This window comes from Erithacus rubecula, assembly GCF_903797595.1.
Source record: "Erithacus rubecula genome assembly, contig: SUPER_Z_unloc_3, whole genome shotgun sequence".
In the NCBI taxonomy this organism is placed as follows: Eukaryota; Metazoa; Chordata; class Aves; order Passeriformes; family Muscicapidae; genus Erithacus; species Erithacus rubecula.
The window spans coordinates 3019735-3032175 of record NW_027635944.1 but is presented as its reverse complement, the minus strand read 5'-3'; the positions used below and the strand labels follow the sequence as shown (position 1 = coordinate 3032175).

The window sequence follows — 12441 nt, the reverse complement described above, 5'->3', positions numbered from 1 at the left end:
TCAATAAAGATGCAAATTATTGTTCAGAGCTAGTCACTTACTATAGTCATAGGTCATAAAAATGTGTTTAAAAAAAATAGTTTTGCTTGGTTAAGGGTTTTACTTTGAATTTGAGGCAAATGCTTTCCACTGTCTTTAAGCTTTTTTTTGTCTGGTTAAAGATGTTTACTTGTGTGATGATATATATTATTAGATTTAAATTTAGAGAACAAATTGCTTTATTTTTAAGAGTGATAATATTATTCATTTATCTTGACATTTCCATGTATGTGTGAAGAATATGAAAAAAAAAGAAAAGACAGAGACTATGTAGATGGTTGTATAAATATCACTATCACAGTAATTTTGAAATACTTAAGAAAAAATACTTTTAGCAATTATTTATTTCACTCATCTCTTAAAAATTAGTAACAAATAGTCAATATCAAGACTGACATAAAAGATCTGCCTTAATTATCCAAATTCCTTCCCTGACTTGGGTATGGAACTGCACAAGTAACTCCAATTAACTCTGAGATTTAGCAGGGTTTTCCTTGGTGGCTGAACTTTCCTAGAGTCCTTTTCCCAGAAGCTACTTATTGATAGGAAAGGGACCTTTTCCATATTTGTTCTGTTCTTCTTTACAGTTAATTTAAAAAAAAAAAAGTGGTGTCATTCCTCCTAACTACTGCTGTAACAAATGTCTATGCTCAGCAAAGATGAAATGGGAGACTGGCATTTAGCACTGCTAAAATAGTGCTATAATAGGAGGCATTTTTTATGTTACTGTTCCTAAAAACATTTTTTTTGCATGCCCTAATATGAACACTGAACAGTGCCTTTGCTTTGTATATAATTATTATGATAATCAACCATATCATGTGGAAAGTGACACCAAAAACACATTTCAGAAATTGCTTGTTTACATTATGAAGTTATTTTATCTCCCAGGCCCATGGGAATATTAAATGCATGTTAGTACTTGAAAATAAACTCATGAGTGATCCCAGTGTGAGCTAGAATGAACATAATCTCTCTGAAAGGTTTGTTTGGTTGGTTTTTTTTTAGGCAATCTGCACCTTCAAGAAACATCTTCTGGATAATATAGAACAGTTTATAAGCCTAAACCTAAATATTAATTTTTTCTTTCTTTTTTTCATTGTCATTTTGGTGTAGGTTACACTTTGGGTATCATCTCCCACCTTTTCTGCACCAGATGTGCCATGTTTGCAGCTAAACTTCTCACTCATATGATGGTTGCTTGTTTGGGTACTCAGGTAAGAAAAAAGGCTGAAGCCTCAAAATGTAGAGTAAGTACATGCTTGCTTTCTGTTTCTTCACTTTCATGGCCATGTCTCAACAGACCTTCTTTAGTGTAAACATTTTTGGAAAATGTAAAGTTTCAACATATGACACTTAAAATTAATCCAGTATTCATGTCCTGCATTGGGAATTCAAGTGAAATTACACACTGTCGGTAAGTATTTAATGAAAACTGATGGATATTACAGCAATGTGAGAAGATAGTCCCATGTGTGGAATGCTGTACTCAGTTCAAACTTCTGAAGGATTTTGGAAGTTATCTTCTGTTTGTGCCCACAGGCATTTCTGTCTGTGACCTGTTTTTTTGTTAAAATACACTTCATATTAACTTTCATACGTAATTCTGATCTCTGAAGAATAATTCTTGAAAACAGTTTCATGTGGTGTGTAAATATAATAATTTTAATTACAGAGGTACAATTTGTATGGTTCTAAGTAATTTTGTCATTCATCCTCAATCCTTAGCATACACAGCTCTCCTAATCCCTTTGCCTTTTGCCATACAATGATTTTGAGAGTTTAGAACAAAATTTTTGAAAGAGTGTTTTAGCAGGGTAACTGCTTAGGTAGGGAGTTAGTTCGGAGAGGAAGTAAAGACAGTTTGGCAGCAGCTATCAGATAAAGGAAAGTGGTTTTAAGTCAGAGTGAAAAGAGAGTATTTGACAAGGGAGAACTGAAATACTGTGCTAGCTGTTTTGAACAGCTGAAAGAAAATCTTTGTACAGTTACCTGTGTTGTGATATGTTGGCCTGTTGTGAGCTAGCCTGATTAGGTAGCCAAAATTCCACAGCAGACTCTATGTAGATGATTTATGTACAGCTGTACCCACATGCAAACAATCGGTCATTATGTGTACGGTTAGAAATTCTCAGTGTAATTGAAAATTTCATGGGTCTGCTAACTATTGATTCTGTATGAGAGAAGCCATTTAGGACAGTTTTAACTGAGAAGTTAACTACAGGAAAATCTGCACTTCATAGTTTAAATACAAGGAAAATGTTAGTATTTTCCCTTTCTATCTACTTATCTTTAGACAATGATAGACACTAGATTTATAACTATTAACTCTCAAGCCACTCTAGAGAATGAAGGAAGCTGGTATTTCTCTATGTGGGTATATTTTTTATGAGAAAAAAACCAAGGAAACAAAGAGCCAAACAAACTCCAAAAAAAAGGGAAGCTTTTCGTGGTAGCTACACTGTTTCATGATAGTTCCAAATACATAAATAATTAGTTTTTGTCTCATATTTGCACTGGGTGTTTATTAGGTTTGCAGTTTTGGAGCTCTTTTTAAATTGCTGCCAGTGCAGTAGTTACTTGTGTCTGTAGATGGCAGTCAAATCTTTTCAGTGCATTGTTCAGAAACTTGCAGTTCCAAGGCTGTGACTGTTCACAGCCTTCAGCCTTCATTTTATTCTTGGTGTGGCCAGGGGTGTCAGCATTAATTAATTTGTAAAGCATTCCAGAGTTTCACCATGTGTTTGGTGGAGCCCATTGGAAAACCATAAAAGCCTAGATATGTGTAAAGCATTTTTATTCATTTCAAGCATAAATGCAACAATACTCTAAATGCATGAAGGAAAAAATTTCTGTCTTGAGATTTTCAGTTTTGGAGTAAATTTAGGTGAATTTTAGAGTGTTCATAAAAATTAAAGTAATAGGAGAACACACTTCACAGTGTCTCAATACTGTCATGCTAGTCAATAAAATTCATCTTTTCAGAGCTATTAACCTAGATTACAATCTTAATAGGAGCCATTATTATGGTTATCATGCTTTGCCTGAGAATCCCCAGGCAGAATGCATGAATAAGCACTTTATACATGGCTTGTTTGTGTATACTCAGCTTGATGCATCTTGTTCACATTAAATTTCAGGGGCCATTTCAGCACGTGCTGAGTATTACAAATGACATGAATATATGCTAAATTCTCTGTTTGGACTTTTTGTGAATGCACAGTTGAGCTGCTTTGCCTATGTGCAGTAGCCACTCTTCTGGAATATTTGAACATTCATAGGCTGCTGACAGCAATTACCTTGTACAAATGGCCTTCCATTCTTATGGCCAGCAAAACAAAATTAAACTCTAGTCAAATAGAAAAAAAAAGATATAGGGGAAACTGTGTCATCCCACTTTGTCAAACATAAAGTTAGTATTTTATAATTCATCCTGACTTCAACCTTCTTTTACAGTACTACGATTCAATTAGCATTATTACTGTTACTGCAGTAATAACTACCAAACTGCCAGATCAAGTTGGTCTTACCACTGACTTTGATGGAAATGAGTGATGAAGAATTATACCCACTCTGTTTAAATATTTGAAAATTGTGTTACTCAAGCTGAGCGGAAATGCAAACATGTTGCATTGCACTAAGTTATGGTTTGCACATTGCACTGAGTGGTTTGTTGTGTGTTCCCCAGGTCTGTGGAGTTGGTTCAGCTCTCCCTTCTCCCCTCCTAACTGGAGGGATCTCATTGGTTATGGTTTGGTTTTTTCCCCTCCCCTCTGCCTGAGTTTAAAATTCCCCGCTGTGTTCTCTCTCACTCTGTCTCTTCCCTTGGAATCCATTTGGGAATAAACTGCTGGGAAATATTCGGGAATATCCTGGGAAAAGGGAACCTCCTTGTCTTTTACCTTTGTCCACATGGGTTCCTTATTCTCCTCTGGCCTGGAGCTCGGCACAGGGACCAGAGAGAAGAGAGAACCTACAGCACAAACACACACATCAGTTACGTTTTTCAAGAAGCAGTAGTGCATACCATCTTCTTTTTAAAAAATGCTAAACATTTATTTAAAAAATATGAACTGCAGCCTTGTAGAATTATTGCTTTGTTATTTTGACTCTTTCAGATTTGGACAATTCTGCCAGAAGATAAATTTTAAATATGTGGTAAAATGTCCAAGTGATGATGAAGGAGCAGGATATGAATGAGTGAATGAATGAATGAGTGAATGAATGAATGAATGAATGAATGAATGAATGAATGAATGATCACAGAGCCTGTATCCTCTGCCATCTTATAAAAGTGAAACCTTTGCAGAAACAATGAAATGGTGCTTCTGCTGTACTGTTTCAGTCTTAGCTCTTCTCTTCCAAAATAAGGAAATTTTTATTTTCCCCTACACATAAACAAAGCCCAAAAGAAATTTGTATATATACCTGGATAGGGGGAGCTTGCAAAGCATGTTCCAAAATGAAGCATCTAGCATGATTCTCTGTATCATCCACCAGAGGCAGCTTGTGACAATGAGTGACTGAGTGCCTGCCTCTCTACTGGCAGTAAAGTTTTGATTTTAATTCAGTCTTCCCTTATGGTAAGTCTGAACCTTTTAGTTAGCTGCTGGGAAACCCTAGTTAAGGACTTTTTTGGAAGAAGCTGGAAGGTACAGAGTTTCACTAAACTCCAGGTCCATATGAAATATGAAACTTCTGTGGAATAGTAACCCACAAATATTCTTATGCATTACTTTAAAGTTAGAGCTCAGTTTCCCAGAGTGAGGAAATTTGTCTCTGAGGAAAAGTAGGACCAAGATTTCCTTACTGTAACCTGAAAGCAGCAAATAATGCTGATGAAATGGCAAAAATGCAAATTCATAAGATTTGAGAGGAAATAGAAGAAACGTAAAAGATTGTGTACAGTGATCCGGAACTGGTGCTTATTTTAGAAATCTGGCTCTGTGTTAATGCATTTTGTCCTGTTATTTTGTGATGTGAAATATTTCAGTAAGAATTATGAGTGGTATGTGGTCTTCTTCCACCCTTGATGTCAGTGTTCCTGTCTAGGGGGTAATAAACTCTAAGATCTCTAATTTATAGAAGGAAAGGTTCTACAGATGTCACTAAGAATGAAAGTGGAAAAGATTTTCACTTCTGTTGCAGTATTGGAGCACACAGCTCACTGTTGGGTATGTCAGAAGGGAAAGGTGTGTCAGTAAAAATGTTCATGTGGGTAAGCTGCTTTCACCAGTTTCCTGCATAACATTTGTAAGATCACAGTAAAAACATTTTATTTGCTTTAAACCAGTCATGCTGTTCCAGGGGATACCATGTATCTTCCCAGTTTTTCTGAAAATGTAGTCCCATATAATACAGCAGGCAGAGACACCTGGAGTCTCACCTATTTTCTTTGTGACTGCAGGAATTAGGACCTAACACTTTTCTCCAGGGACTATTTTATTAGGTTTCAAACTGACTTACTAAATTATTTACTACCTGATTTCTGTAATTTCCACCAAGTCAGAGCACAGCTCATTCAGCTTCTTTCTGAAGCAGTTTCAATCTAATCATAAGTAGAACTATTTGGGAATTGGATTTAAATAAAAGACAATCTCAGAGTGGACTAACATAAATTGAATGCTTTTATAGCAAAGCAATACATTTTATGATCAATGAGGATTTGTGGGCCAATCTCTATTACTCTAAGTCTCTATTTTTGAATCTGCAGTATCCAAGAAGAATCAGTCAAAGTTGGTGCTAATTAGAGATTTTAATCAGAGATTGTAACCTATATCAAAATTTCAATGACTTTATAAGTTTTATACATTGATCATGTATATATGCTGACCTTTAATGGATGGATGGATGGATGGATGGATGGATAGATAGATAGATAGATAGATAGATAGATAGATAGATAGATAGATAGATAGATAGATAGATAATCAAGTGTCTTCAGTTAGATAAGGTGTATGAGGCCCTTCAGAACCTGAGAGTCAGGAAATCCCTACCTAGAGAAGTTGGGTACCCAATCATTAGAACATTTATTATGCACAATTAAGCAGTGAGGAAGGATTGCTGCCATAAAACCACAGCAGATCATTCATTATTTGATCACCCCGGTTTCTTGTGAGGAGCTGGCTACTCACGAACTCCTTATTGCAGAATATTTCCCTTTTCTCCAGCAGAGGGAGTCAATTTGCCTGTGAGTTCCATCAAGTGCCAAGTCACCGCAGCTCCAAGAGATTTGACAGGATGATGCTGTCTGCAGATAGAGCTAAAGCTCAGACAAAAGTAAAAGGGTCTGGAAATGCTCTAAGAGTTTATTTTTATGGTCTCAGTCTAGGAAGTGTGAAGATGTAAGCAGCTGAAAAACCTATGTCCCGTGGAGAGAGGGTAGTGATCATGGCCAGGTAAATGAGTGCAATAAATAAATTGAAAACATCCAATTTAAAATTTATGTTATTTGTTTTCATCTGCCAAAACAGGATTTTGGTCTTTCACTGTTAATCTAGCACTATGGAAGTACACAGATATTTTTACTTTTGCTGCTTGTAAGGATTTTACTTCTACCACCCTTGTTCGTTTTTCTCATGTTGAGTCCCATGTAGTGTTATGCACAAGCTGTTAGTTTTTTTATAGATTATCTCCCAGGGTTTGCCAAAACTCAAATATATGAGCAATACTATAACATATGTTAGAATGCTGCTACATTACCTCACACCTCCTGTCCTCACTACAAACAGTCAAATGTTCTGTTTATCACTGTAAACTATAAGAATATGAGATTTCTATCAGCTAATGCCTTCCAGCTCTTTTTTTATCATACTCTGCTTTCTCCCAACATCACAAACAGCTGGGGACCACACAGAGAGGAACAGATAGAAACTCTCCCAGGTTGCCTATTCACTGCTGTTCTTGTGTCTCTCTGTGAAGCAGGTTATGTTGCTGCCTCTCTCTATTTCATGCTTCATTGCCATTTTTCAACTCTTTCTCCCGTTTTCTGCTTCCTTTCTTCATCTGCCTTTGTTCTACACTCTCATGTGTGCCATTCTCCTTTAATAAAAAAAGTAATTTTCTGTTACTTCTCCTAATTAGCCAATCTCCTGTTGCTCTATTCCCTGCTTTCCTCAAACCTGCCTTGATGGAGGTACAGCAGCAGTTGCTGTTTCCCATAAATCCAGGCCATAGCAACATCTGTGCTGTGTTAATATCAAGTTTCCAAAACATTCTTAATTTAGCTTATCTTTTGGAGGAAAAAGTCTATAGGGTTTTGTGAACAATAGCACTTCAATAGTTTTCCTTCACAGCTAATTAAATTATACTAAACATTGGATCTTTAAGTTCTGTTCTTTGTCCACTATTGTCACTTTGCTTGCTCCACATGCAGGAAAGTTTTAAAAGGGTCTTTTTCCCCATATTTGACAGTTTTCTCATTACCTACATCATAATTTTAAGGCAGCTAATGTTCCATACATAGTATATTCACAAGTCCTTTTCAGGACTTAATTGGATTATTTATACACATGAGACCAGAGCCTGATTGCCAGATTCAAATGGCAAGTTTAGTTTAAGTGTACTGGGGTTCTGATTGCTTTTGAAAATAGCTGAACATTATTTTCATAAATGCCATTTTACTAATTGGGGTTAACTGTGGTTAAATGCTTTTTAATAATGCTTTATTAAAGTATGCTTAATGCTTAAATAATTTGTGATAGTTTAGTCAATAGACTGTGGTTGAATTTTATATGCTGGTACATCTGATTTTGTTTTCATGGTCATTGTTGGTACAGGACTGTACACTGTTGGTACATAAAGTGCAGTTTGAAAATGACATTATAGGAATTTATGAAATTAAACAGGCTATAACATGACAGACTTTTTTGCTTTTTTTATTTTTAAGATATGTCATTCTTTTTAAAATATAATTTAAAAGAAAGACACTAATACTAATGTAGATATGTTTAGATTCTGAAAAGTTATCATGAAAACCTTAAATGCTTGGAATGACAGTGAATAATCAGTGAAATGATTAACAAAGGGTTTGGGGTGTAAATTAGCCAGAGGGAGAAACCAGAAGTGTGTAACTTACATGTTCATATGTCAAAAAAAAACCCCAAACAGTGTTCAGTCATGGTTTAGACAACCATAATCTGTATTTCCATGTTTCCATTTCAAAAAAATGAAAAAAATAGTGAGCTTTTTTTGAGCAAAGATAGATGAATGAATCGAAATCATCTAAGCACAAGGCATGTGCATCATTAGAAATTAATTTTTATGGTTGAAACATTTGCTGGGAATAATAGAATTTTATGTGGGTGTCAGAGACCAGAGATGGGAGAAACTGTTCAGGAGATAATTAACTACATTGTTTTATTTCACAGCTGAAATAGGGTAGGAATCTTCACTTAGTCAATAATTGTAGATCAGCTGGCAAGAAGTAGCTTGGAAAGCTTAGGAATTCAAAGTCCAAAGATTGTTTGTCTGTGAGTAAATAAACACAATTGAGTCAAGTGAACACCTAGCATCTCATTTACCCAGGGATACAAAATGTCTAATCCACTCAAAGGATAAATATTCTGATGTAAATTGTTAGTCCTTTCCCCCATTCCCCCAGTATTTGAAGTATTCAGAGTCCCTCCTGGTCTTTGAAGTATCCAGTGACTTGCATTTCATTGTGTCCTGCAATAGTTTTGGACAGTCTTTGCTCTGATAGAGAGTTGCATGTTCCATGCAGTTTGAGCACAGGTCTCCCACCATTGCTTTAGAAGCAGGTGGGAAACAAGGGACATGCAAATGTTTTCACTGTCTTATACAAGGTTAGTGGCACCTCTTTACTCAAGCTTTTAGGCTTCTTGTGCTCTACAGGTATCAGGATTCAAAATCAGGAAAACTCAACCTTGAATAATTCGTGGTTTTGAGCCCAAAATGAAAATAAAGAAAATTTCCAAACAATAACTGCAATAACTGAACCCCTTTGCTTGGGGATAGGTGGCCTTTTATTTCTTTTTGATGTGTTCCCACAGTGAGAAAAAAGTTGGGAGGAATCAAGTAGGCATACAGTAGGAATACATCTCATGAAGATGCATCAATCCTCTAAACCTAATATGCAGAAGTTTGTGGGTTTTTTTCTTCCTACCACCTCTTTTGTAGGTCTGCTAGAGTCAGCACAACATAAATGAAAGACAAAGAAATCTATAACTGAAAAATACAGCTACAGATCTGTGTGTTCTATGTAAATTCATAATTAAAATTGGTTCATTGTTACTGCTATCTTTTACTACTGAATTATTTTTAAAATACTGCAAATTATGCTTGAGTATAATCTGTGATGCAGCAGTGTCCTTACAGACAATTCGAGACAGTTACATGAACATTTTCAAAAGGTCTCCATGGGAGATAAAAGAGAGCTCTGTAACAAAATCTATCTTCATGTTTAATTGTGCCCTTCTTGTCACATATCCTTGCAGCCACTCACCTTTGAGCAGAGTTTTGGGGAGATGATGGGTGGTTAGTGTGTTCCTAAACCCTTATCTGAATGTTTGCCAAGTCATTAACTTACAGAGATATGCAGCATCTTGCCCTTGACATGGGACAGATTAAAGGAATATCCATATGTTAATCTTTATATTTTGTATAAACTTGTACCTTGCCTTTAACTTTAGCAGGCTGATATTTGGCATTAATATGTTGAAGCTCATTACTAACTTCTAGCTGTGATCAAATGTGATGGCAACTAATCTTGTCTTGTAACTATTAGTCTGGGCATCTCAGCTTCCTACTTTGAAGAACAAAAGCTTTCAGGCTATATTTGATAGTAAATGCTAGCTATTGTTAAAATGTATTTTATTAACATCAAACCAATTTTAAAGCCTTGTGTAAATGTGGTTTCACTGGAAAAGGAATTAAATAGAAGCAGAGAAAAGTTGAATGAAGAGACTTGCACCATGTGATTAGCTAAAGCATTAGCTCTTCAGCCACCTTCTGTTATAAAATTCTTTCCATTAGGGAGCAAAAGATTACAGTTATCTTACTCTAATGAGAGAGAAATTTATGAAATGTTTCTCTCAAATGTGTTCTTGTTTTTTTACTAATTTATGAAATGTTGCATTATTTGTGATGCTTACAATATACTAGACATTATAAATAGAAATTCGAAGAAAAGAATTGACCAGAAGAATTTTTAATGTAAAGAATCCACTGTCCCATTTGCTCCATTGCCCATTTACTTTCCTGCCTGAAATTTCCACTGAACATTGTATCATATTACTCTTTCAAAATATTCAAAGTTTTTGGGAGCTGTTGATTGAGATACAAACCCAGCATATGACTCCAACTTTCAAAGTGATCACTTGCCATCAGTGATGAAAATGTGCTGTAGCTTCACTTGGTTTATTTCATAATCCTGGACAAGAATCACCCACAAGAAGTTTTAGCCATGATCCCTAGCATGCTAAATAATCCTAGGCAGGTCTGTTGCTTAGCAAATCTGATATACCACACAAGTCAGATCCTGAGAGGACATGAAACAATAAAAAAATAAATGCTTTGTAAAACCTTCACTTGTACTGTCCTAATTTTGAGCTGTAATGAATTGCAGGATTTGTATCTATTACAGATAGCTTTCAACCAAGACCAGATATTGTGTTTTCAAAACATCAGATGAATTTGCTACCTTTATTTAAGGGGAGAGAAGCACAGTTTTTCAACGGCATTGAAGTTCTATGGAATAAAATAAGTTGATAGATTCCTTGTAATTTCTTCTCAGCATTTTTGGTCTGAAGTACATGGAGCTGGGATTATCTAAACTCAGGCTTGTCATTCTGCTTCCTAATATTTTTTCATGCCCATTTGTAAGCACTGTACCTTATTTTCTTCAAATTAAAGAAACATATTTATGATGTTAAGAATATGTTCTTTTTTGGTAAATGTAAAGTAGTTTGCTTTAAATAATCTAGTAAATTATGAGCTGCCATTTATCCGTTAATTAAGTGGGTCTTCCTAAAATAGAACGAGATTGATGGATTAATTGTGGTACATTGCCCAAAAAAAGTTATTTCCTAAGTCACATTGTTGAACATAATTTTTAATATAGCTAATGCTTTCTAACTAAGATTTTAAAAGCTTTGTGTAGTAACATCCAATGGCAGACAGAAATATTCAGAAAAGTCAAGAGTCAACTGATAAATTAGAAACATTAGAAATTCATCTCAGACTTTAAGTTTATTTTTCCCCCTCCTTTCCCAGCAAGACTTCCCTACATATCAGGTTATAATTTGGAGACTCAAATATTTTTCTTGTAATTTGCTTTTAGCCTCAGTTCAGCTGTGTGGTCAGTTCCATGGCATGATAGCCCTCTCTTTGTCCATCTCAGCCCATTAGGCTAATCGCAGTTGCTACTCTCTCTGATGGTACAGGATTTCTACAACTATTTGTGACTTTTCAGCAAATCTAGAAGTCTGTTAATAATAAGAAAAAAAAAAGTTCTGCAGAATCTACTTTATCATTTTAAACAGAAAAAAAAGCATGTCCTCTGCATTCAGAGTTGACTTTCCTTTCCTTAGGGTATTGAGGTTTTTCCTGAGTAAACCCAAATAAAGAACCTGTTATTTGTCTATCTTAGAGGTTTGGGGGTTGGTGTTTTATGTTTCCTTGCTTTTCTTTCAGACTTTGCTGTCGGTATAGGTCATCACAGCACTTAGTGAATCTCAATTCACTCTGAGAATGTCCTGGTTTGAAAAGACAGGTGTGCTAGGGAAAGCAGGGCCTTCCTTTGAAATGGAGAAAGTAAATTCTTCCCTCTCAATTATATAATTTTGAAATTAAGGAGCTCTCAGAAAAATATATGGGGATAGGAATAACAGTTCTTTGCTAGTACATATCTAACAAGGCAAACAAAACAACAAGAAGTATGAAATTAACAACAAACAGAGCAGGAACCCAGTAACAGTTCTCTCAGATGTGGGCACTTTTCCCTCCTGTCCTGTTGGAGTCAGTGAGTCAGGAATCTCTCTGAATTCTTCAGAGAGAAATCAGAGTGCAGGGATTGAATTAAAGCCTTTGGATACACTGAACTATATTAAGCAACTCACACATAAAGTGGACATTTAAGTAGAAGTAAGTAAGTTTTAGAGTGAGCTCTAATGCTTTTAGTAAGTGAAAGGTTTAGATTCCATAGTAGCAGTGTGAGTCCTAGTGAAGGTTGAAAAACGTATGATATTTTCAGTGGAGGCTTCAGGACCATGGTCGTGTGTGTAGCTTATATGTAACTTGGCATGTTAAGAAACCAGAATTCTAATAGGTTAAGGAGTGGTGGTCTGAGTTTGCATCTTAGCTTGTTGGGAAAATCCTATATAAGAGTATGTATTGGGGGAGAGTTGGTGCTTTTTAGCCATTCTGGCTTTAACCTTTGACTTT

At 35.6% G+C, this 12441-nt stretch overlaps 1 protein-coding gene across 1 annotated transcript in view; it reads left to right on the top strand.

Moving 5' to 3' along the window:
- ADGRV1 (adhesion G protein-coupled receptor V1) overlaps positions 1-12441 on the top strand; it is a 237134-nt gene that overhangs the window by 125420 nt on the left and 99273 nt on the right. Inside the window, exon 84 of the mRNA XM_079331426.1 lies at positions 1156-1256. Within this exon, the coding sequence (XP_079187552.1) occupies positions 1156-1256 (101 nt within the window). The remainder of the gene's footprint in view (positions 1-1155; positions 1257-12441) is intronic.